The sequence below is a fragment of the Amphiura filiformis genome, chromosome 7 (assembly GCF_039555335.1).
Source record: "Amphiura filiformis chromosome 7, Afil_fr2py, whole genome shotgun sequence".
Classification (NCBI taxonomy): Eukaryota; Metazoa; Echinodermata; class Ophiuroidea; order Amphilepidida; family Amphiuridae; genus Amphiura; species Amphiura filiformis.
The window spans coordinates 1,031,178-1,058,354 of record NC_092634.1 but is presented as its reverse complement, the minus strand read 5'-3'; the positions used below and the strand labels follow the sequence as shown (position 1 = coordinate 1,058,354).

The 27,177-nt window shown below is 37.0% G+C and overlaps 1 protein-coding gene across 1 annotated transcript in view; it reads right to left on the bottom strand.

Moving 5' to 3' along the window:
- Positions 1-27,177, bottom strand: part of LOC140156540 (midasin-like) — a 161,235-nt gene that overhangs the window by 69,486 nt on the left and 64,572 nt on the right. The window contains 27 exon segments of the mRNA XM_072179480.1: positions 64-401; positions 1,694-1,872; positions 2,857-2,990; positions 5,542-5,660; positions 6,145-6,319; positions 7,651-7,961; positions 8,571-8,785; positions 9,342-9,490; positions 10,186-10,309; positions 11,187-11,271; positions 11,792-11,908; positions 12,250-12,424; positions 13,225-13,513; positions 14,210-14,338; positions 16,078-16,221; positions 19,018-19,113; positions 19,755-19,961; positions 20,116-20,223; positions 20,747-20,944; positions 21,585-21,707; positions 22,337-22,545; positions 23,178-23,384; positions 23,856-24,001; positions 24,677-24,873; positions 25,189-25,235; positions 25,238-25,453; positions 26,114-26,256. Coding sequence (XP_072035581.1) covers positions 64-401; positions 1,694-1,872; positions 2,857-2,990; positions 5,542-5,660; positions 6,145-6,319; positions 7,651-7,961; positions 8,571-8,785; positions 9,342-9,490; positions 10,186-10,309; positions 11,187-11,271; positions 11,792-11,908; positions 12,250-12,424; positions 13,225-13,513; positions 14,210-14,338; positions 16,078-16,221; positions 19,018-19,113; positions 19,755-19,961; positions 20,116-20,223; positions 20,747-20,944; positions 21,585-21,707; positions 22,337-22,545; positions 23,178-23,384; positions 23,856-24,001; positions 24,677-24,873; positions 25,189-25,235; positions 25,238-25,453; positions 26,114-26,256 — 4,580 coding nt within the window.

Sequence of the window (27,177 nt, the reverse complement as noted above, 5' to 3'; positions counted from 1 at the left end):
GTGGCATCAATTACAAACTTAAAAGTACACTTGTAAATTGTTATACTAAGAGTCACAGCTTACCAGCAGTCTCTACAGCATCCATATTCATTTGTTCTGTTACCCTCACAAGCCCCATCAATCTCTTACACGTTTCACCTCTATCCGCTACGACAAATTCAACTCCCTTTTGCAGTTTATCCCATGTGGCCATGCCCGGTGCTGTAGAAGAGTTTGATGCTATAGCTAAACTACTGCTGAGTGTGTATACATGGAGAGCCACCTCTGCAGCGAGCTTGGTTTTGAAAGGCAGTGGTGCACCCATCTGATGTAGCAGTATTCTATGTTGAGGGATCTTGGCAATGCTGCTACAGAGATGCTGTTGCATCTGGTCTACGATGACATGAAGATTTGGTGGTATACTATTACGAAAAACAACATAAAACAATGGACTTGTATGATTTGTTGATATTACACTATTTCATTCATAATTTGCACTATAAAGCTAAATTATATAAAGCTAAATTTACTAATAAAATAGAAACATTGAGAAGAGGGAAAAGAAGGAAACAAGATAACAGACAAAAACAAAAGTTAAATACAACTTGAGAAAAAAGGAACCAAACCATTATGACAATGAAAGAGGAATGCGAGCTTTATGCTGGGTTTGAGAAACGTTTATGTTGGGAACATTGCCCTAGTATGATGAAGGTACGCATAAAGATGCAATTTGGCAATTCACACACAGTATATTGTACTCATCAACACATGGCAGCTATTGTACTTCCCACTTCTGGCACTGAGCAGTTGATATATATATACCATTCTAAATCACCCTTTCATATGTTTGTGATGGATTTTGTAATGATGGCATTAACCCTTTCACAAGGGTGTCGACTGCAGACGACAAGTTTTAAATTTGGTTTTAAAAATTCAAATAGTTCAGAACTGTCAATTTTCATAAACATATTTTGGAATCAGCATGAAAAATACATTGAAATGAGTACAAACAAGCCTAGTATTGGCTAGTAAGTTAGAACATAAAATATCCCAAAACTTGCAGCTTTTTTATGTTGAAGCATATGGCTAGTATGCAGAGCCTTAATATTCAACTAGCCATGTCAAAATACAGATAAGCCAAATAATTAAGGTACCAGATATGTTCACCCCTGTATATCCTAAACAAAGATGAATATGTCAAAATTAAAACCAGCAGCCAATACCTGTTCAGCTCTGATTTAAGACCTCACTTGTTGAAATTGGTTGAGAATTACAGAAACAGTGATCTAAAACCCAAGGAAGTAACAAAATCAAAAGTTGCACTATCATGTTCTTATAAATGGAAAGCATGTCGCTAGTGCCAAAAATGTGCCAAATCAATGGAAGCATGGCACTCTCTTGTTCGAGAATGCTTTGTGTACAAATCAATAGGGCATGTAATGGAGCAAAACTGGAACTTCTGAATTTGCATCTTTGGATTATTGTGGCTTTATTTCTTGACTGATTGGGGAGGATGGGGTCTTAAATTCGAGCTAAAAGATGCAGCTATTGGCTTCTTGCTCTAATTATGACATATCTGCCTTTGTTTAGGATAACATGGGTAATAATAACTGGTACCTTAATTGTTTTGCAGACTGTTAAGTACCATATGACTCCAGTACAATAGCAGTCTAGCCTGCATGTAGAAGCATGAGTTGGAGACAGGGAAACTTACCATGCATTTGGCCCTAACAGTAACCCAGGTATTGTATTGACGGTATATTCAACTAGCCATGTCCAATGCAGTGCCATACGACTCCAGTATAACACTATAGCAGTCTTGCCAGTGTGCAGTAGTATAGGTTGACAACAGAGATGATAGAATCTGTCACGCCACTCAAGAGCTAACAGAACCTGAAAGACACCAATTTTATTTTATCAAGAATCAATCATATTAAACTGAGCACATGAAATGGATTGTGGATTGGGCCACATTTCAAATGGGGACAACATTTTTTAATCCTGCATAAATCATGATTCTATGGATCTAATATAACATACAAGATATATTGAATACAATGTATTAATGCTATATTAAAACCTTTCCTCAAATTTCTAATTTTGAGTATGAGTAAAACTAAAAAATAAAATGAGCGTCAACTCCAGCAGTTGAATACGCAACTAGCTATGCTATTCATATTGGCTCCTCGTAAACAAAACCCTGGGGCATATTGGGACAGCAAAGGGTAAATACTCATATCATCATTGGGCATGAAAACCTATGTGTCATTGGCCCCTGAAATTGTGTAAAGTAAAACCTCCTATGTAAGGGAACAAACCAAAAGATCGATGACGTCCTATAAACGAAACTAGTTTCGTTTAGGGGGGAGGGGGTAAAAATACTCGATTACGTTTGTACAAAAACATCGGTCTGAAGTATGTGTTATTATTATTATTATGTCAAAATTTTCAACATTTCATTATTACGTTTCTGGCAGGGAGGGAGGGGGTCGGCTGAGAAACGAAACTAGTTACGTTTATAGGACGTCATCGATCTTTTGGTTTGTTCCCTAACCTCTTATCAGTTTCTTTTAAACATGTTGGGCCACAAGTGCACAAGAGGTTTTCCTGCCCAAATGTTCTTGTTTTTTTTACACGCATGCATAATATTTGACATTGTATGTAAGTTCAAAGATAATCCATATCCTAAACCAATGTGGTTACCCCCCTTTAATTACAGATGTTAGCATTTAAATTCAGATTTTCCCCCCAGCTAAGTTGCCCCCACTGAGATTAGAACCCAGGTACTCACGTACCAACGGTGAGTTACCCTACCTATTGCACCATATCCACACCTCAAAATGCTCGGATAATTAATGATTTTTTAACCATTCCTACCTCTTGCAGCTTGTCTTCTGTAAGCAGATGTTCATCATGTCCAATGCTCGTCCACACAAAATCATCCCAAGCCTGCAAGAATGGCTTCAAGTGAGCCACCACAGGATGGGGGAGGCTCTCCAGAGTACAATGACCTGAGAAATGGAAGAGTTTGATTAGTTTAACACATACTCATGTCTGAGCAGGAAGCCCACTATGATATATTTTATAAGAGATGGGTATATATCTGTAGACTCTAATTCACATGCATTTCTCGCAATGTAGATTATTGTATCCAGTGTACCAACTGCCATATACTGTACATAGGGGAAACCAGCCGCCGATTAACGGATCGAACCACAGAACATCTCCGTTCAATTTCTAAGAACTTTGCTGGTTTCCCTGTTGCTCGCCATTTCAATCCTCCTTCTCTTTGCAATGTTAGCCACTTCACAGAGTCTCCGCTGTTATTCAATCTCGCGGCTCTAATAAGGACAGACTTATTGCAGAACACTGTCTGATATTCAAACGTGGCACTATGCAACCTTGTGGACTATAAGTTTTGTACATTTAATTTGTAATTTTTTTGTTCCACTCTATTCACCCTGTATTTTTCATAGTTGCTTAAGGGGTTTGTTTACATCAGCTTTTTGGTATAGATTTTTCTTATAGTTGTGTAATTTGTTTTGTTTTAGTTGTGTACTTTAGTTTGTTATGCATTGTAGTGTAAGTTTTTTCTCTGGTTGGCCTCACACTAGTCAAAGATAGGTAAATGTTGTAGGTCCTCATTAGAAGGCCTTTAAAAGTAGATGTGCATGTGTGCACGCAAGAGAATAAGTCTTGTATTAACCGTGTTAACTGTAGCAGAACTGAGTTTACTGAGGGAGTGAGAAAAGGTATATGAATGTATGTCCATTTTGCAGATTTGGAGCTGATCCAATGACAATGTGGTGACTGATGGAATATGGGCAGTTTAACTTAGCCTTTTTCATCGCTACTTGTTTCTTACTTGGACTCTATTCTTATACCAACAATTATTTCCTGCGGAAACTTGCACTACCTAGACTTATACAATCCAAGGAGGAACGTGCAGATGATCTCACAATGGAGGTTTCACTATCAACAAAGAAGCCCATGCATGCTGCTGACAGCCAAATATAGAATAGGATGCTGCAACATTTTCCAAAAGTTATTCCTAAATTGTAGCATGATTTGAAAAAAATAAAAAATAAATAAAAGTAAAATTCTTGATAAAGTGATCGAGAAAACGTGTCATGACATCGAGCACCATCTATCAACAAAACCCAGGAAATCTGACAACCTCGGACATTGTCATTAAAAAAGCAGACAAGGGTGGTGCGGTAGTTGTGTGGCATAGTGACTTGTATGTTGCTGAGCCAGATAGACAGCTTTCTGACAAGACCTTTTACAAATAACTCGACCAGGATCCCATCCAGTCTGATGAGGCTTCCGTATCTGCCACTGTCAAGAACCTCATCAAATCGAAGGATCTTCCCAAAACTGCAACCAGCCTTATACAGGTTGCCCTCAAACATCTAACTTCTACATGTTACTCAAAATCCACAAAGCCAACAAACCCAGTCGCCCAATTGTGTCAGCTCACAGCTGCTCAACCGTCATGATCTCTGAATATATGGACTCTGTTCTTGCTCCTATTATCCAAACCCTACCCTCATTTGTGCAGGATTCACCACATTTGTTCCACATAATCAAGGACTTCAGATTTCCCAGCAACGATTGTGAACGTTTCACTATGGATATCACTAGCTTGTATACTTCTATTCCTCATGAAGATGTCCTCAGAGTGCTCAAGTATTATCTGGACAGGCATGAAGATCTTTCCATATCCACCACTGCCCTTATATGCCTCACAAAATTTGTCCTCAACAATAACACTTTTCAATTCAACAATCGTTTCTTTCGGCAAGTCAAAGGTGTTGCCATAGGTGCTAAAATGGGTGGCTCAGTAGCACGCCTCCCTTTAGTACATATAGAGTACCTGCCTCTGAAGCAGGGAGCACTATCATGGGTTAGTTACCAATTTGTAAGTGCAACATGAGGAGAGCGGACATCTAAATAGTGTTGCCGATCAAATTATAATTTTTTTATGCCAATACCACAGCAAGTCCCCACTGCTGCACCAAGGATTGCCCAGTCACCCATATCACCAGATGCATATACCTTAACCACTGTCCATGATGGCTCTCATGGGATGATGGATTAATGTCCCCTCCAAAAAACAAACCACTCTCATGGAGCATTTACCCAATTTTTAATCACCAAGGAGAGAGCTGAAGTCTGAATAGTGTTGCAGATCAAATTATTATCTTTTCTATGCCAATACCCCAGCAAGTCCCCACTGCTGCACTAAGGATTGCCCCAGCCACCTATGTCACCAGATACATGTACCTTAACCACTGTCCATGATGGCTCTCATGGGATGATGGATTAATGTCCCCTCCGAAAAACAAACCACTCTCATGGAGCATTTACCTAATCTTAAATCACTATGGAGAGAGCAGAAATCTGAATAGTGTTGCTGATCATATTATCATCATTTCTATGCCAATACCCCAGCAAGTCCCCACTGCAGCACCAAGGATTGAACCAGTGACCTCATGCACCAGAGGCGAGGACCTTAAGCACTATCCAAAATCCCCCTTGCATACATGTACAACTACATACCAGCATGGAATGCTTCAGACAGATCCAGCACAGATGCTACAGCCTTTGGTTTGCCCTGCTTCCTTTTCCCATTTTCCTCAGTGTAGACCTGTAATGCTCTCCTCAGAAGTAGGCACAATCTGTAAAATGGAAACATACAAGTAGGTTACTCTGGTAGCTATTAAAAACAAATATACAAATTTGGGAGTTGATGCTTCATAAAACAATTACAACCCACTCTGAAGAATGTACAATCTCGTAAAAAAATTGTTAGTATACAATATACATGTTAATATCACAAGCATAACACAGAATCGAGCAGTCCAAGTTGAATATTACAAAAGGTTTCAACAGCATCCATTCTGCAAAGTGGAATTTAACTCATTAAACTGTCCGATTCAAAACTTTTTCAATCTCTTTTTACCTCCCACATAAACAAATATTGGAGAAAGCATACAGAAAAAGAAATTTGGCAAAAGAGATTGAAGAGAATTGGATTCTCTCCCAAATAGCTACTGTTTAAACTTATTATATTGACCAGAATCTACTAAGGCTCCAGAAAATCTCTTCAGGAAAAAACAGATTCTCGATAAATTTCTGGCCCTGTTAACAAATGCCACCTACCTTGTTGACATTCCAAGCACAGCTGATACTACATCAGTTGACATAACATCGTCATCGTCTACTTCCATGCCTTCATCGCTATGTAGCGCCCTCATCTGTAAGCGTGTCTCCAGGTGCTTTATTAGCTGTGTATTCCAATGAATGTCTACTGGATAATGCTGAAGGTACTCCCATGCTATAAATAAATGAAATTCAAATGAGTTATTTATAGGTTAATAAATGCATATCACTTGTTGGGAGTGAAATTGTACAAAATAATGCACGCATACTGAGATGTTGATGTGTCTAATGCACGAGCCCCGAAGGGGGGAGTGCATTAGATGCATCAACATCTTAGTACATGTGCATTATTTTGTACAATTTCTCGAGCAACAAGTGATACGCATTTATTAACCTATTTCATACACAAGAAAAGAATCCAGTTATTTTTGCTATTTTTATAACAAATTTGTCACTAAAAATATTGGAAAATGCAAGCAAATATAAATGCATTCAACCTGCAAGAAAAATGAACGCGTCCGAAAGCACTGTGCGTACTATGCGGAGTACGCGCCTGTGCAATTGTACAACATTTATGCACGGCTAGTAATTTACTAACGTTTGCTCCTATTGGTTCTCAATATCTAGGAGTGTATGAATTATAACTAAATTTGCTGATAGGTACACATGGACTATATATTGTTGAGTCTCACAAAAATCCCAAGATATTGGTCTCATCCGTAACTACCTCACACAAGATGCTACAGATCAGCTTATTCATGCTTATGTCACCTCACAGTTAGATATGGGAAATTCACTTTCATATGGACTAATGGATTCATGGTTTATACATTTGTCCCACCTCCCACACATACCTGCAAGGATAATAACTCGGACTCATCCAAGGGAACATACCATGCTGCATAAGTTGAACAATTTCAATAGACATTCATTGCCTTCTAGTTAAGGACAGAATTGTTTTTAAAATACTAAATTTATGTTTATTGTTATTTTGCTGGAATTTCACCTTAATATATCGTTGAACTTCTTGAACCATACCATTGTAATTGTGACCATATGAGGTCAAATAACTAATCATTTCCTGAAGTGAAATGGATTCTAAGATCATGGTGAGGGAGGGAGATCATTCTCATCAACAGCACCTTATATTTGGAACCAACCTCCTGAATTCATCAATGTTTCACTATCATTGTCTACACAAAATGAGCATTATAGAAGGTATTGTCCATGTCCATTAAACATAACAAAATTCAATAGAAAACAAAAGAAATTCTGGAGGAAATATTGATTTTTGAAGACTAAAGCAAGGAGCCATCCTAACATGTTTGGTATGATTTTAAAGGGTATAAAATAAGGATTTCCAATCTGGAATATCTTAGGAAGTTATTTTGTCAACTTGATGTTCATTTTGTGAGAGCAGGTCAAAAACAAATAAATCTTGGTCGACTGGGCCCATAGAACAGGCTTCTTTTTTTTTTTTATCTAGCCTTATGTGTAGTTTATTACCTGTTTCAGTAAAATTAGCCTTCAATACACCCATCAGTTTTTCACACAGTGGGTGATTAAAAACTTTCCCTAGTGCTACTGACAGAACCTCTGGCATGCACATAGCAAAACCTGTCAGCCCTTCAGCACCTCTGCTTCTTCCAACCTTCCCATCAGCCATTGTGGCTTTCCATTTTTCAGTCAGCCACTCAGAATAAGCACGCCAATCTGCCAGTGTTGCCTGCTCCATGTACAGTAGGGTTGCAGGTTGGAGAAGTGTTGCCATATCTATGGATTCTGAGTCAATCTGCTCTATTGGTTGCAACAGTGCACTGAAAACAGACAACGGACAGATAATGCAAAAGTAAATCTTTAACCTGAAACTGTTACATAAAAATAATTGATCAAATTCAAAAGCAAAAACAACAACAATTTGTTGAGCTACAGAGTCTTGTTATCTTATTCCACCTGTTTTAATTCTAAAAACTAAAAATTACATTGACATCAGCTATTTATGTAACATTTATAGTGGATTAATGCCATGGTTGTAATTGATCTCATCCATGCTCTAATTTTGTATGGGAACTGTTTTAATCCATTTAAAACAGAATATATTTTGGAAAAATCATGTGATATGGAGATCCAGACTATAGTGGATATTTCAATTGAATGAACGCAGCCTGACATAGAGCGATGATTTTTTGCGTACACTGGCCGATGTACACCAGCGTGTGCGACTGTGCGTGATTAACACGAAAGTGAATCCAACCATGTTAGTGCACTTGTGATTATATTGGTTAGTATTGTATCCAAGGTCGTGCGTTCGCGTTGTAGTTTGATTTACGATCGTGGTTGTATCGAGTACAGCAGTTGAAAGCTGTGTTCATTCAATTGAAATTTCCATTATAGTAAACATTTGAAAAAGTGTATCATGTATTTACCTTGTAGACTGTTGTTGTTGTACCATTTGGTTGATGACATGCAGCACAACCACACCTGACCTTTGAACCATAGCCCATGATGCATTGCAATTAAACTCATTCACTGCTGGTAATGTGTCTGGATGTAAATCAGGGTCTTGGAGACAGGCTGTGTTGGAGTCTACTTCTGTTATATCAACAGCCTGTAGAACTGTACATATGATATCTTTGGATTTCTGTAATGTGATCAAATTAATTGCAAGTTACTCGATTAAGGTTAAACATGTTTTAGCTGTATAAACAAACATTCTATTCCATCGAACAAGCTTGATTTTGTTCCAAAATGTGTGTTATTATTGCTACTTATGTGAAAGAGCTGGATTCAAACCCGGTGGTAAAAGCTTCTACAGGCGATCAAAAACAAGTTCCAAAGCTTTGTGGACACAGCTTGATATACGCTTGTGTTGATGGGCAACTCATGCTAGCGTATGGCACATCCATGTTATATACAGCATATTGCACTATGAAACATGACTTAACATACAGCAAAGCGTTCTGTACACAATAATGGCAGTACAACTGCTATAAAATTATTTATCATAGCGTCTGATGAAGAAGCAAATGTCCTGCAAATTCAAGATCTGTCAATCCGATGCACAAATACTTCTACCATGCTGCAAATAGATCTTACCTGTCTGTTAATGTTTGATAACTGACTCCTCACAAACACATCCATACATGCCTCTCTCAAGCCCACCAAGAGACTTCTACCATGCTGCAAATAGATCTTACCTGTCTGTTAATTTGTGATAACTGACTCCTCACAAACACATCCATACATGCCTCTCTCAAGCCCACCAAGAGACTTCTACCATGCTGCATAAGTTGAACAGTTAAACTTGCTGCATGTAGAAGAGCAGGCAAACCACTCACTTCTGAACCTGGGAAAAAATAGTACTTTTGCTAATAAATTCATAGACCATAATTGTGACCATCCACCACAAAGGAGTCCAGAAGTTGGCAAATGTGATTTTGAGCTTCAGTGCAAAGTATCTAAAAATTTCAAAAATTAGATTTTCACAGATGTGAAATATTTCATACTTCTCTTATACAGCTGCAAACTTATACAGCTATACAAAAGCTAAAAAACATTAAAACTAACATTTTTATAGAGTTGGTTTCAACAGAAATGATAGAATTGTGATACCTTTAAGTACAGTTTTCTCAGTGTTGCACTCTATTGTAAGGTAAATTTTGAAGAAATGCAACTTCATTTCAGGATATCATTCAAAGTTGGTTGAAGTGTCATTTTGAAGCTTCAAGTATGATCAAATTGATTAAGGGCGACTTCTGGGCTCAATTGTGGTGGATGGTCACATGTCTCGTCGTGTGAATGCAAGAAAATCGCATGTACAATGGCTCCCTCATGTTAGATTTTGAATTTACATTTGCAGAGGAATCCAAAAACTTGACACAAATATTGATCTCATTACGGTATTGGGTTTTGAGATTGTTCATAACATGATAAAAGTTAGTCCCAGGAGCATCTCAAGTCCCACTACTTTCAAAGTTGACAGCTTTAACAAATCCAGGTTAAAAAAATAATATCCAGACAGATTGGAGCAAATAAAAATACCTCTCATTTCCTGTCGAATCTCTGCATGAATATTCATGAGCACATCTGCTGGCATCTTGCCAATTAGTCCCAGACAGTGTAGCATCATTTTGACATCCTGAGTATTGTATTCACCACCTTCAACCTGCCAAATAAATATGTATAGCAAATAGCAATTGGTTTGTAATTGCCCATTCCCCCTAGAAATAAAAAAAAACCCAAAACATTTAAACCTTTTTCAATCCTAGCAAAATCAAAGAAGACCTTACAAGACATCATAAAAGCAATATATCTATTCTTCTTTTTCTTTTGGTCTGTACTTCAAGATTTGAGAAACTTCGAATATAACTATATGCCATTTGAAGGTCTGATAAAAGATGTGAGGCATTCTTGTGCATTTGATGGAGGGCAGGGTTTGATGCACAAAAAACATGTACATACACACTACTACACATTGTGTACCCCTTCAAATCAAAAGTAAGATCCAACGTGTACAAAATCTTGAAAATGTACATGTTCAAATATTTTATGATTTGATAATAGAAAGACCCAATATTTTCATCTGGGGTAATAGGGTCTACATCTGCCTTCATGTAAGCATTGACCAAAAAGACAAATTGCTAGGGAGATATGGGGTGAGACTTACTAACTAATAGCAGTTAGTAATGAAAGAAATTGTAGAATAAAATTTGTCGATTTTTTTTTAGATTCTTGAGCTGGCAAAAAATAATTTGGGTCAACAATTCAGTGAAATTGAGACACACATTGTTGAAAAAGTATTCCAAAATAAAAATAAAATACCCCCTGAGCAATGTTAAAATTAAAATTAAATTCAAAGTTAAAATTCATAATTGAAAGGGTACAAAAAATTGTACATTTCTCTTCAGCAAACTCTTACAGAAAACCTGATGGAGAGTTTCAGAGAGTAATTTGTGTGAAACTAATGCACTTGATGGATGGATTAAAAGAACAGTCAGGGCAAGGAGGATGAGATGGGAAAAGTGAAATAATGAAGTACTTACCTCCCCTAGTATGTATATCTCTACACCTCTATTCCTCATGGCTCGTGATATTTCACCATGCCTGGGATCCATTGCTAATATCAACCTGTTATAGGAAACAATTAGCAAAATTAATAATTGTTATTAATAGACAACTTTGGTAACTTCCTGAAATACTATGGTGTTATTATCACATGCATATGCAGCGTTGGACCTGTGATGCAGTTTCAAGAATGTATGATATGATCAAGGGGAATGAGTCGGATGTCGCTAATATTGTTTTTGAGATATTGGCAAAAACTGTGTTCAAATTCTTTTGTTTTATATTGTTTTCAGCCCATAAATTGCTCATAACTCAGTAACCAGATGTCTGATTTTGATGGGGTTTGCATCAAAATGTAGCATTCGTAAACTGCCAGAAAATGGAGTAAAACCTTGTAAATGACAATTGCTGACATTTAACTCATTCTCCTTGATCATGTCATATATGTCGTAGCATTGAACATTGACAAAATAAAATTTGCATATTTATAGGTCTATTTTATCCCAGGTGCAGGGGGAGGTATTCATATAGAATAGCATGGTAAAAATAGTATGGTAAAAAACTTAATACACTTGACACCAACCTGAACTCTGAATGTGGTGTTATAGTTGGTATTTCACCATCTAGAACTCCTCTCTCATTGATGCTGAGTTTGCCATTGGGTTCCAGTAATGCATTCAAACGATCCAACACAGATGGGCTGAAATAGAAAATTAACAGAGAAAAAGGTCACAATTTAAAGCACAAGGAAAATGAGAAATAAAACTGTCAAGACTGCTAATCTCAATTTTTTTAAAAACTGAATGAACATGTATTTATTCCAATTGATCTTTGTTCATCTAATAACAACAAATGTTACACAACTTGTAAACCATACAGAGTACCACAAATGAATGCAGACCTTGGGCTCCTATGACAGATAAAAATTGAGCCATCAAGACACATTTTGATGAAACCACCATAGATATAAAGTTTGTCATCTACAATTAATGTTGATGTTAAAGTGCGTATTTGTGTTACAGCATAAGATTCTATACTTACCTACAAAAGTTGACATTATCTATGAGCAGCCAGTCTCCTTGTTGTAAGGCTTGTACTAGTAACCCATCTACCCATTCAAACTTGCCACCACCTCCAGGGATGCTGGAATCACCTTCTTTCTCAAGTTTGGTTTTCAGTTCACCAATGGTAGACTTGACAACATCCACATCTTGCGCTAATAAATTAAAGTAAATAACTGTTTGGAAATCTTGTTCATGATCCGATATTATTTGTTCCTGTCTAATACCACAAACATTTAGTACCAATGAGATAACTATTTTTTTCATCAATATCCATGTTTTTCTGGGTCTTGTTATCAGTACTTTAAAGGAGCATTTTGTGATCCACAGCCTCATCCCCCCACTTTTCTAAAAAAGTTGAGATTTTTATACCATCGTATACCTCTGGCTGCATAATGTTTGTGCGCAAAAATTATTGCAGATTCATTTACTTGGTAACAATATCATCAACTTTGTATAAATGTCAATTCTGTTAACAGAATGAAATTACAACACAATGGCCTATGGAGCCTATGTAATACAAATAATCATGCATAACTCACAAACACAAAATTGGAATCAACAGAAATTTTGGGGGAAAATACCGAAACATACCATAAAATGAGGACACTAGAAACACAAAATACTCTTTTAAAAGATGTGTAAATAATCTTTGAAGACTTGTAACATGTCTTGCTTAAATGGGTGTCATTGATAACATTTCAATCAGCCGCATATTTAACCTACATCCAACATTGTACCTGTGCGTTTTTATCTTTTGATCTGTCTTTAATTGTATAAATCACTGCACTTCTTTTTTTTTACAATGAATGCATGATTCAAACAGAATGGATAGCAGCACTTGCTAAAGATCACTGTGCATAGAGAAATCTTATGGTAGCCTGCTCCATAGCCAAAGGATGACAGTGATGATGAATACCTAACATACAAGGTTGAGAATGGCCAAGATTCTTACCTTGTATGACATCACTACCATACTCCTGCTGAAGACTGGTGACCTTTGACATAACCTGATCCAGCATCACAACATGACCTGATGTCACTCTATACTCTGCCATCCCTGTACGGTTACTATAGTGATACTGTTGATGTGACATCTTCCATAAGGAGGCCCATGATGCCAACAGGCCTTGAGCATGATGGGATAGCTTCTTGTTTTTGGCTAGTAGTAAAGACCTGATTGTCTCTGCAACAATGTGTTTTGCTGTGAGCAAAACTTGCTCCCAGTGTCTGTTGATGTCAGCCTGGAAGAAATAAATTCAAATAGTGTCAAAGGTCAAAGAAGTGATATTAAATTTGACCAGATATAGTCTGTCAACTCAGAAGTACAAAGTAAATAGACCTTGGAAACTGGAGGTATGAGAATAATTATTTCAGTGCAATGCGTGTGTAAATGCTTGTTTGGTGCGCCAACTGCTGAGTGATTTGTACTTGTGCCGAGCGCACCACACTCTTTATGCGTCACATTTTTTAACATGCTAACACAAAGCATCAACCCCCGATGCCACAGATTTAGTTTGTATTTCTAGGTTGAAGCAGTATAGACCTGCAGCTTGCAGCTGTGAACATATCTATGGTTAATTTCAGTTGGTTTCCTGAGTTGTTTACCTTCATGCACCTTATATACTCATTTGACAAGACAAGACAAGTTTTGCCGTCACAAAGTTTATATATTGAAATATTTACCCACAACTTAAAATCGGGGAGTCTACAAGACAACTCATGTAAAAATCATGCTAGGAAGTTTCTTCTCTGCACACATGAAACACACACACTATACTATATATGGCTATGGCACAAAGGTTCATAACTTATCACCTGGTATAAGCATTATTGGGATGGAAAAAACTATTGAACAAGTTCGTTGATAGTAAAAATATTGAATGGTAATCATCCGATGAGCTGTCAGAATTTCTGAGTGATAAAATACCATAGCTTACCTGTTCGAATCCTCCCAATAGCTCTGTAGTGTCCATAGCACTATTCATGGCCAAGACTCTGAGTCTATGACCTGTAAGTTGTGCTAGGAGTTGAACCAATGACGTCTTGCCACAAGATTTAGGGCCAACCTAGTGAAAGCAAAACAAGAAAGAGGTACTTCATCAACATTCAGACATGGTTTATGACCAAATTAAGGTGGTGTTAAAGGCAAGGTTTAGGGAAATCATGAATTCCAACATTTTTGCAAATATCTCCAAAACCTTTCATGATACAATCTCAAGTGAGTTTGTACTTATGTAGGGATATGTTGGCCATGTTATGAAGGTAATAAAACTGTTGCCATGGTAACCAAGCAGTCGCTATTGGCTTCTGACCAATCACATTGAAAGTTGGTTTTTTCCTGTTTTTTCGCAAATCACTTCATTTGTCCCAATAAAAGTATACTCACATGTTGAGTCATGTTCCTGCACACCTCCACTGATTTTCCCGTAAAAAAAATCCCAGTGTAATTCCCCCCGGGGGGCAAAGTGAAATTTTTGTTATTTGGCCACAGATTCCATATTACTTTTTACAGGAAAATCATTTTAATGTCCGTTGATGAAACAATATTTGTGGGTAACTTTCATTTTATTTATTTGGACATGTGCAATTTCAACCGTCTGAGGGCAGTATCCAGGTCTGAAATTTCTCGGTCCCTGGAGGGCAATAATCAGAGGAGGTAGGGTGCTGAAAACACTGCCGAACATTTTTAAAAATTATTAACTTCTTCTGTACCAAAGATGAAAACGATCCATAGATCTTTAATTGCATTTGAAACCACCTTAAGCACATGCAAAGACTTCACAAATTATTGTGATGGACTGAATGGAGTTCCTTGTCAATAAATATACCAATAAATTCCAACAACAAAACTATAATTTGCAAACATGACATCTGAAAATCCCATGACAAATTTTGGAAAACCTAAAAAGTGTTTCATCATATCCTACAATGTAGAATTCCTGAGCTGCATATCTGGATAATACTCAAATCATTTTAGCTTGGCAAAATGAATGGGTTATCCCATTTAAAATTCACACTACCCCTGTGAAAGATTTTGGAAATATCTTCCAAAGGAGGAGTATGAATTTCAAATGGTATTAGCACATTAAGGGTATACGATGTATTGTTGGTCGAAGCATCATCATCATCAGTCGGCTGCGGAGCAGGCAACTACAAGCTTTCTCCAACTAATGCGATCTTGGACAAGCGAAACAATTTTGTTTGGCTGCAGCAAATGTAGTTCACAGCATCACAGCATCTTGCGAATGGTAGTGAGCTTTAGCAAAAATTACATTGCTCAATTCATAGCGAGCGTGTAGAAGCATTCAAATATCACAGATATACTTTTGTAGGTCCTGTGGTTCTTGATTGTAAAGAGGGCTGAAACAACAACACCTTTGCAAAACGTACATAGCTCATTAACAACAATAAATTAAGAAAGTTTTCAAAGTATATGATTTGTAGAATGAACTTTTGCAAAACATCAAATTGTTATTTTTCATTCAATAATATATTGATTCAGAAAATAAAATTTTTTTGGTTGCTTCGACCAACAATACCTCATCTACCCTTAACCAACTCTTATTTGAAACTCATCCTCCCCCTGTGGAAGATATTTCTCAACTCTTCCACAGGGGTAGTGTGGATTTGAAATGGAATAACCCAATTAGTGCTGGACGGCTAGTAGTATGCTTAATTTGTAAAAGGAATATAAACATTTTAGGTCAGACTTGAGGTTTTTGTCATTAAATTAACATTTTCTAGTCAAAACAGTTAACAACACAAAAACACACTCACACCCCTTACACACACAAAGTTTGCCTACCAATATAGCCATCCAGTTCATCTCAATACATTTGATAAGAGATTCCAACGGAGCCAGGGAGTGATGAAGCAGCTGTAGGGATGACTTATTATGGTGGCTGTTGTCATGGTGATGACCCTGTCTTGATAGGAAAGAATGACCAACCTAAGAAAATAACACAGATTAAAATGAGCAATCATTTTTGTAGCTGAAAGCAAACTTACTTTTCTGGTAACATATTCTCCATTCTCTTTTTCAGTAATTGATGGAAAAAATCATATGTACTTCTCTTAAATCCAATTTTATTTATGAAATCATTTTTGTGTATCTTTCAGACTACCCTACCAATTTGATATTTTAAATGTAAATGCATATGAGATTGCACCCTTCTTTAAAAGTAAGGTATTCTAACAGAAAACCAAAATTTGTGTGTAAACATTAAGGGGGTACTACACCCCTGCCCAATTTTGTGCTTATTTTTGCATTTTTCTCAACAATTATAGCGTATTGGTGACAAGTAAGATATGTATATTATAGGGGCAAGGACTACAACTACTGCACTGGAAATTTTATTTTAGCACAGACAACAGTTGTAGAGTTACAGTCAAAAATGAGGGAAAACCAATATTTGATCAATAAATCAATAACTACTTGCTTTGAGTTGCTGCATTTTCAGTACAGTAGTTGTAGTCCTTGCCCTATAATATACATATCTTACTTGTCACCAATGTGCTATAATTTTTGAGAAAATGCAAAAATAGGCAACTAAAATTGACCAGGGTGTAGTACCCCCTTAAGTATACAATATCCCCTTTGTAATTGACAAGTCAGAAAGGCAATAGTTCAGAACACCTGGTACATTACAATGTATATCTTCAGTATTGCAGAGATGCCAACATTAACATCCAGAAATTAACCCCAGACGGAGACAATGACACACAAGGCAACAGCAATTTTTGGCAATACTTATTGGCCATCAGGATAGACAATAATTTTATTTTCATAAACAAAGATTTCAGCCATTATATCATTACAAGCAAAGGGTTTGTACACAACCCTGGAATGAAATCAGAAAGGATGGGATTCCAAGATAAAAGTAAAATACTCAACCCAATTTCTGTTCGACAGTAAACACCCAACTGAGGAATCACGAATCCCAAATCAAGCAAGTTCAAAAAGGGAAAAATCAAAAGGATGGGATTCCAAGATAAAAGTAAAAATACTCAACCCAATTTCTGTTCTCCAGTAAGCATTACTGAGGAACGTGGAGCCCACAAATAACCCGACAAAGGGATTTTTATAATGGCCGAAACTTTCCACTCTATCAGCTTTTCATTATATAATTAGTGCATACAGTCGATTGCTCCGAAGGCACATTCCTAGGAGTTAAGCCTCGAGGTAACAATACCTGGAAGCTACAATGACTGATATTAATATGAAATATAGAGATACAGGTGCATATAAGTGGAAGATGCAAGATAAAAGAAAACAAACATCTCCTTGTTTAATACATGTATATAGCTTGTCCTCTAAGTATTATATGTAATTAAACATGACATGTAAACTTAACTCTTGATCGATAAGTCTGTCTTCTGTGAGGACTCCTTTCTATGTTAGAATTTTTTGAAAACAGATCTGTTGTAATAATGCAATAAGCTGCAGTTAAATTTTATGCTGCTATTATATATAAAAAATAGCTTTATAATGAATTTTGACCGCGCATGTCGGGAGCTTATCATTTATTTGCTATTTTATATCAACAATGATATTTGAGATTCCAAGATGAAAGCAAAATGCTCAACCCAATTTCTGTTCTACAGTAACACTACTGAGGAATCTGAATCCCAAAGCAAATCCAGGGGAAAATTAATACAAATCCTCATGGGATTCCAAGATAAAAGTAAAAATACTCAACCCAATTTCTGTTCGACAGTGAATACCCGACTGAAGAATCCAAATCCCATAAAAAAAATTTTCTTTACCCATATAATTATTTGTGCTCAAATAGCATGCCTAATGCAACTATTTAATTTGTTTTCCTTAATTATGTAAGGAAAGCAGTACCTGCCTTTTTTAAAAACAACTTATGAATTGCTTGAAATAAAGTTATGCGCTTGCATTAACATTTTTGACAAACACATAGGCTCCCCTTTAATTGGGAGAGGTGGGTGGGAATTAAAATTTTTCGTCTATCCATTCTGGAAACCAATAATGTAATGAAAATAAATCACCACGACGGTGACCAGCGCTGACGAGAGGGCAGCTCTCATTGGTCAACAAACGATGCTGTCACGCCGCTATGGCAACACCCGGGAAAACACAGACCCGATCGGTATGAACCGGAATTGCTTCCGCGTGGGGTCAAATTTGTTTTCTTACCGTTTCACGTTAGAAAACTTTAATATGGAGGATTCAAACAAAAATTAGGGAGGTTTTCAAAATTACATGCAACTTCAATGGCACATAACTTGTCAGAAATACGGAGGTTGCCAAATTTAGTTGTCAAAATGGACAAAAATAGGGAGCTGCCCTCTAAAATAGGGAGGCTTGGCATGCGCACCTCTGGTATTGTCAGTGTTCATTTTTATAGACAATTTCAGAAATTAGTTCAGAAAGATGTGTGTAGTAATCAAAAACACCACAAACAATCACACACTGGTGACAGTGCATGTTAGCATGTTGTGATTGTTCACATAAAGCATGTACTGTGTTGCTCTTGACGCGGCATTCTGAATGCTTTCAAATACAAATTCAAATCATCAGAAATTGATTAGTTGAATATGTTTTGATGGTCGCATATTTATGAACTTTTTCATAAAAAGCCCTCCTGTAAAAGTCCATTATAGATATCACCCTTTTTATTTTAACCTACTTATGCTCACTGCACGTTAGTTAGGTTTGTTTCATAAACATGTTACTACAAAATATTATTTCAGTGTGTATAAGAAACTAGTTACTCACCTGTAGGAGTGATGGTGTAATGTTGAAGTGTCTACTTGGCTGGTATGCCTTGTAAACATTATCCCCTTGGAAACATGAGTGAAACAGGTCCAACAACTGTAAAAAAAAAGATGAAAAGTAATCACTCTTGATTAGGAATGACACAAAGTTTAATTGGGGAAAAAAGAGAGTAATTGGAACATTACTCAGTTATGTGTACTTTCAGGCATATTATAAAGACAAAAAGGGCTTTGTTATTTGCAGACATTCAAAATGTGATTGTCTGTTCTACTTATTGACCTCATAAAACCACACAATATTATCTGCTGGATGAAGAGAAAAGAACTGAAGGCTAATAAAAAATGATGGTATCAAGCTTCACATGCAGGCCTTCATGATTAAGCTGCATTGCATCATCCTTTATGATCAACAGGTTGTCTGCTACGATATGTATCACGAAAAATAGTGATATCACTCACTCTTCCAAACAATTTGATTGCAGTTCAAAAGCAACCTTGAAAGTTCGTCTGTTGTGAAAAAATGTAACATTTCCCACCTTGCTCTTGGGTAGTCTTGTAACCCCTTGCTTTGAGTGTATAATTGTAACCCCTTGCTTTGAGTGTATGACCCCTTGTTTTGAGTGTATGACTCCTTGTTTTGAGTTCATGACCCTATGCTTTGCGTTCACAACCCCAATTAAGGTCACAACCTACAGGGTGGCAATCCTTGCTATAATAATTTTGATAAATTTGATTTACCTTCTCCTTGTCTTGCGCTGTCCGCAATCTATCCTTGTAGATCAACCCTACATGTTGTCCAGGATTCCACTGCTGACCTTTGACCTGACCTTCAACCCATTGATCATGCACCATAAGGTCACACCATCTGAATAAGTCTCGCAGATTGAACTCCCATGGTCCTCCTCTCTGACCCCACTGGCTCTCTACCATGGTTACATGATATAACTGTTGACAAAAAAAAAGATTAACACTTATTTTTCATATATTTTAGGTTATGTATCAATGCTTATTTTCAAATACAATAAAATTTAATCATTGATTTCCATTATTTTGCTAACTTTGGAAAGTATGCAATACAGAAATTGATAAAAATCCTTACCTTGTTGTTGAAGTCCACCATTTTTGCCAGCAAATCTGTCCCAATCATAGGGTACATTGTGTGAGCTATAAACAACAAGTCCCCTGATGTGAGTGGTTCCACATATACCTGAAAATGCAATAAGAATTAAAACTCAATGGACATCAGCAAAGATTAGTTTTGTCATAAACTCACAGCTGACTTGCTTATATAACAGCACATAGGCCTATATTTTGATCAGTTGTGAGAAATCGAGCTTATAAATGATAATAACATAATACCATTTGTAAGTCACATGCCATTCCAGTAAAATGACAGACCACAGAAAATGAGCAAAAATACACAAACGCACACCAATCTATATTTTCCATTAACTACTGAGCTATGATACCCAACTCAAGTGGAGATACTTTCTACCAGTCAGAGAATATATTTGGAATACCCCTTCTGAGTGCACTCCTGCTAACAGAATGACAACAGTTACTATTTTATACCATTTTATACCAGTGTAACCATGTTCGGGAATAACCTTGGTAGGACTACTTTGTGATGACCTTGATAGTCCTTTGGTAATCGTGTTTAAAAATAACCTTGGCAAGCACCTTAGTGCATATGTAACCCTGTTTAGTAATGACCTTAGTAGACTTCTTACCTGTGTAAACCTGTTTAGGAATGACCTTGGTAACCCCTTGCGTCCTCCTCCCTGTTTGAGTGGGTTCTGGCAAGCAAACACCCTTGTTTTCTCATGCTCTATGTGGAATGACCTGCCCAGCTCTGGTACATAGATTTCTGCTCTGTGATCTAGACAGGCATTGAGGCCTTCAAGAACAGACTGAGAGGCAAGATTCAACTGAAACAAAAAAATGAAGCATAATAAATATCACTAACTTTCAAAATTAAGAATGTTGGACAAAACAAAGCTGCAGCCAGGAATGCACACATTATCAATACTTTCCAACTATGCAGGACTTGGCAGTTGATACTGTAGATTTAACTGACTATGAATGAGAATAAATGGCATCCACCTTTCAAAATATTGGACCTGCCTATATCATATGGTGAAGATGGAAAAATATTTCTATCGTTTTTCCCTAAATATGTGATGGTTATACACTACTCTCTCAAAATACACCTAACTACTTGGTAAAACTAAGGAAAATGTGCTTTTGTTTTTGACCTAAGTGCATATATCGTTCTTTACACCCTGATTTCAAAAATGATTTTTTTGTAAGTCATGTTTAGAAGAATGGAGATGACCATATGATCTGTATTTCATAATAAAATATTACACCTACTTATCCTTATTCTATTCATGAGCTCATTTGGTAGAACAACCAAGGGCCTTCTCAGTTTCAATTCCTGAATGTTAACAGGATATTTCAAGTGGTTTCCATTTATCTAATTTGGCGCCAGAGGTTAAAGTTTATTCATGTAAGATGAAGCAATTTTCATAAACATAAACAGTGTTTAAAACTAAATCTATTACATACCTCATCCAATACCACCCAATGTCCACCTCTGAGTGCTCTCAGCAATGGTCCATCTCTCCATGCAAATTGACCTCCTTCTCCACCTTCTACTGGAAGGTCAGCACCAAATAAATCAGTCACATCCTATAATCAAGCCAAACAAAACATAGTATATAGTTCCCAGTTCAATTTAATGTTCTGTCTCTCTATACAAACTGGCCTTCTTAGATCAGTACAATCAAATTACTGCAGCAACTTTAAGACAAGAAAAAGTAACTCTCCTAAAAGTATAATCCAATTTGCTTGACAGACTTTTACAAACTTTTGTGGGAGAGCAAATTGGTACAGCGGTTGTACCCTTGCTTTACACCACTGAGTTTCAGGTTCAAGCCCCGGTCGTACCCAAGGTGCACTTGGTTTACCCTGATTTATGCTTGCTCTCGTCGCAGGTTTTCTCCGGGACCTAGAATATCCAAGCAAAATGCCTAAAGATAAGGATAAACCAAGTGCACATAGAGACTTTTGGTATGACCAAGGCTTGAAACTGAAACTCAGTGGTGTAAAGCAAGGGTACAACCGCTATACTATTCTGCAATTGTCTTGTCTTATTGATTTTGCTCCATTTCTGTACTTCAATTTCAAATTTGCAGCTTTGGGCCTCTAAGATCGGAACATGTTACATAATAATTATTATTATTAAAGAGACTTATTCCATACAAAAGTTTGACAATATTATATTCACTCCATAATCATGATAATGCAACACAACTTACAGTTTGTTCCGACAGATTAATCCTGACCAGCTCATGACCTGATGCCTTGGCAATAGCTGATACAAGACTAGTCTTCCCCACACCCGGTGATCCTTCTAATAGTATGGCCCTGGGAAGCTGCAAACCTCGCAATACTCTCTGTGCATTCATAGCTGTAGTAGGTGCATCCAAGGCATATTGGTCTGCGGTGGAGTCTAGCTTAAGTGGACCTAAAAGAATAACAATTGGATGAAATGATAATTAGCATTCACTACAGTGGCATCATGTGTGATTGAAATGTATAATTGAATGAAATTTGCAAGTCTTCATTTTCAATGAATATAAACTCTTAATGCTATCAGTTGAACCATCAAGTTTCATGGTTGCCTCACAATTTTATTTTATCATTTTATGTTATTACATGCACAGTGAATATTTCAAAGAACTTGATACTTTGTTTGGTTTTGTTCTCATTATGTAACATGTTTGTACCATTGTGCCTTCTCCGTTGTATTTGTATTGTTATACTCTTTTGTCTATAGTTCCCCACATTTAATGGAAAACAGATTAATTGAAATACACTCAAAGAATTTAATAATGGTACTTATCAACTTCTTTTGACAAGAACGTCAAATATGGTTTGATGTAGTATGAATGTATAACAATTGGGCTATTCCAGTTGAAACCAATACACCCACTATGGAAAACATGGCCTTAATCTTCCACACAGGGAGTGTGAAATTCAAACAGGACTACCCAAATTGGTGACTCTATTCGAATCTACACCCCTATGTTGGATATTAAGGTCAGGTCTTCTATAAAGGGTATATGGATTTCAACTGGAATAGCCCATTGCACTTACCAGAGGGAATGAAAAATGGGTGTAAACCAAACAATCCATCTGATGTGATGATAGGGTTACTCTTCTTAGATCCACCAAGGTCAGAGGTCACTGTCAATGAGGTCAGGTCAATATGTTGATCAGTGAGTTGCCATATTTGGTCATGTAGATATTTGAGGCATTGTTTTCTGGCTTGTGTTGGAGTGACAGAGCTGCTACTGGTAGTTCCTGTATGATTGTATAAATAACAAATAGATATCACTGAAAATGTGCACTTTCATTCGGATTCATGTGGTGTAAATTCGATTTACTATTTCTAATGGCCTCAGATTCAGGACAAAAGTAGGAATGGGACTTACCTTGTTCACTCCTAGAGAAGGCAGAGTCACACCTGATGAAAGCTGCACAACTTTTTTCAAGCCGACAGCATACCCATTAGCTTTTTGCTTTATAAAACACAACAACACATACTTGCCCATTGCAAAGTTCTACCATATGCAAGGAGAGCCTTAATCTTGCAGCATACATGAATTGAACCAGTCATATTACATTATGTAAAGCAAAGTTATGTAATTCTTCCTTTCACGTCTATTGCCAGTTCAAGGGTCTCCTTGCATATTGTGGAACCTTGCAGTGGGCAAATAAGGACACAAAGAGTACACAAATACAAGCACACACATATTGAAATCCATCTTTTACCTGATCCGAGTCCATCTAGAAACACCAAGCAAGCTCCATGGATGTATGCTACAGCTGAATCTAGTGATGACCTCTCTGATGATACGTTACAACAAGTGTTGATGAAATTCACCCAGGATAAGATGTCCCTTATACTCACTGTACATCTGTAGGGAAATTGTGTTCAAAAAGCTAAACATTATTGATCAAATAAATACTCATTATCATGTTAACAAGAGCATGAATATGGTCAATGCTTATTGGATTATATGGTAAACCATGGCAAAAGCTTTAGAGAGAATGAATAATCATTTATACATCAAGTTCGGTAGTGACGTAGGGGCTCATATCGCTGGTTTTGAATCGCGTGCATAATGTTAATTGCGCTGAGCATAAACACACACACACAAGGGCTGTTTGTCGGTATCCTTGCAGCGCAACCACTGAAAAAGCATTGACATCACTACCTAACTTGAAGTGAACCAAAGAATAGCAGAAATGGCAAGACTTTAGAGTAAAGGATGTCTGTCTCAATATCTAAGATTAAAGTTTGGTGTCAGAGTTACCATGGTTACAATTAGCAGAAGGATTAGGATCAGGATTATGAGATAGCAATGGGCTATTCCAGTTCAAACCATAGACTCTCTATGGAAGTCATAACCTTAATCTCTCACACAGGGGGTATAGATTTCATGGAGTCACCCATTCAGATAACCCCATTTGATATTCACACTGCCTGTGTGGAAGATCAAGGTCATGTCTTCCACAGGGGCTGTATGGATTTCAACTGGAATAGCCCATTGTTACAATACAATATTGTAAGAAATATGCATTGATATTACCTTTTGCCAGCTTCATTATTTGCAAACCACTCTACAAAGTCCATAATGGCGTTGCCAACTCCACTGGAGCCATCCTCCTGGTTGCCAAGTTGAATGCCATCTACTAGATTGTGTTCTATGATGCTGATAAGATCCTGTCTCTCATTGGATGGAGGACACCAGATTTCGGTGAAGCGATTGCGCAATGCTGGTGACAACTGATAACAAAATATAATCATAAACAGAAATTAGTGATTATCAAAATATAGATGTAGTGACTAACATGTATTATGGTGAATGAAAGCTAGGTTTCAAAAATTTGATGTAATATTGCAACAACAAAAAAAGTGTACATTTTCTCCCTGCCAAACTACAAACTTATCCTACTTGAAGTTTGCTATCCTATAACAGAACCTGGAAACAGAAAGCTGCAAATACATGTCTTTCTTCACACATAGTTCAACGAATTTCTTTTTTTTTCAAATTGATTATACATTCAAATTTTTAATAAATCAATATTACAGATTCATTACCTCTTTTTTGCCAAAATCCCCTCCAGGGTTCATAGTAGCAAACACACAAATGGTTCCTTGGCAACAATCTGTGGTATATCTTCTCCAACCTTCTCGCCACTTCCTCGTTCTGCAAGCAACAGCGCCCTCTCTGGTTCCAATACACTGTTAAGTCTCTCTAGTACCGAGTCATCAGCAAGAGAAATCTCATCAATTAGGAATGCAGCTCCTTCTTTCATAGCTAGGACTAGAGGACCATCACACCATTCAAATAACTTTTGTCTTTCTTCTTCCTGTATAAGGCAACAAAGAATGGAATAACAAAATGATATAATTGAAATTTTCTGTTAATCCCATAATTTCTTGTGGCTAGACCCGAGATGTTGTCATTTGATGTCACACCAACTTGCAATGCACAGTAATGATGTTCGCTAAATGATGTGCGCATTGGCGTGACGTCAGATGATGACATCTCGGGTCTAACTGCAATGAATTATTTACCGAAAAGGTCAAGCAATAGCACATCAAGAGTTTTTTTATGTTTTAAATCAAGTATTTGCCTAATTCTAAAAACTTTAGCATTTAAAACCAACTATGATGGCCAGAAGGCTTAATTTGAGACAGTGAATTCTTCAACTGAGGGTATGTATGTCTTTTAGACTATTAATTTGCTGTTTTGGTTCTCTTTTCTTTTGTCTGCTATTAATGACGTCTTTCTTTGTATCCATTTCTCTTTGTTAGTTGATTTTTCTCTATATATCTAGTTCCAAAAAAACTTGTAAATAGCAAAGAATGGAAAACACTGCAATGATTTTATTTCAGAATTAAAACGTACAATTTTGGATTACATTCAAGTTACAATAAGATACAAATAGGGACATTAATTAGAAGTGCACAAGATATTAAAAAATGGTAAAAAAGATATCAACAACTTATGGCCTCACACTTACATCTTCATTCTCATGGTGTCTTACTGGTCTAAGACCTCCCAGGAAATCTGATGTCTCTGTGTGTAGATGACAGTTAACAGCGTGAAGAGCTTGGTTGGATGAGGCTGCAAATAACTGACAAATGGTTGTCTTACCACATCTGAAATACAACAAAATACTTAATCATCACATTGAAAGAATACAATGAGCAACTTACAGGCTTTGCCGTCTAGATTGTAAAGGTGAGTAGTCAATCACTCGCTAGCAAGATACTAGGTGAGTGGTCCAATCACTCTCAGAGCTGAATCACTCTCTAGTATGTAGTGGTTGCATCACATGCTAGGTCTAAAAGACAATTCATACCAATATATGAAACACTTGCGCACTATTGACACCCTCTCTTCCGTTTTCAGAAATGAAAAGTTATTACGATAAATCAAATACATTGAGAGTGCTGAAACTTAAATGTAGTTCAATTTTAGGTGATTCGCTGCAAGCGATATTTAGTGTCCATGGCGAGTGGAAAATTGCTCACTAGAAATTGAGTTTGGGCAAGTGGTGGCGAGCGAGAGCGATCGCTCACCTCAAACGGCAAGCCTGACTAATATCATGTACTTTTGGATTTCCAGACTTGGCATAGCATTTTTAATGTTTTTTCTCGTCTACAACCATTGCTTGATAAGAAATGCTACATGTATTGCCGAAAAATCAATCAGACCTCGCTAGCATGGCCTAGCATCAAATTGCTAACAGGTGACTTCAAGGCAACATTCTGATGACAGCCATGACTGAATGACTGGTAACAATGTACAATTGCTAGTGACATTTGATTTAGAGGTTAATGTTATTTGGGGGGCATTGTGAAAAATCTAAACATTTTGCCTAACCGAGGGATATTCCAAGGTCCAAAGCAAAATTGTTCACAATGCCCGACATATTACCGATGCAAAGTTATTAACCTCATTCATAACCGTCACTTTCATCTCTTCACTTTACAAAATAACACACAATTTTCGTCAAAAATAAACAATCAACAGGCTAAAACAGGACGACCAATAAAAGAAGTGCGAATGACAATCTG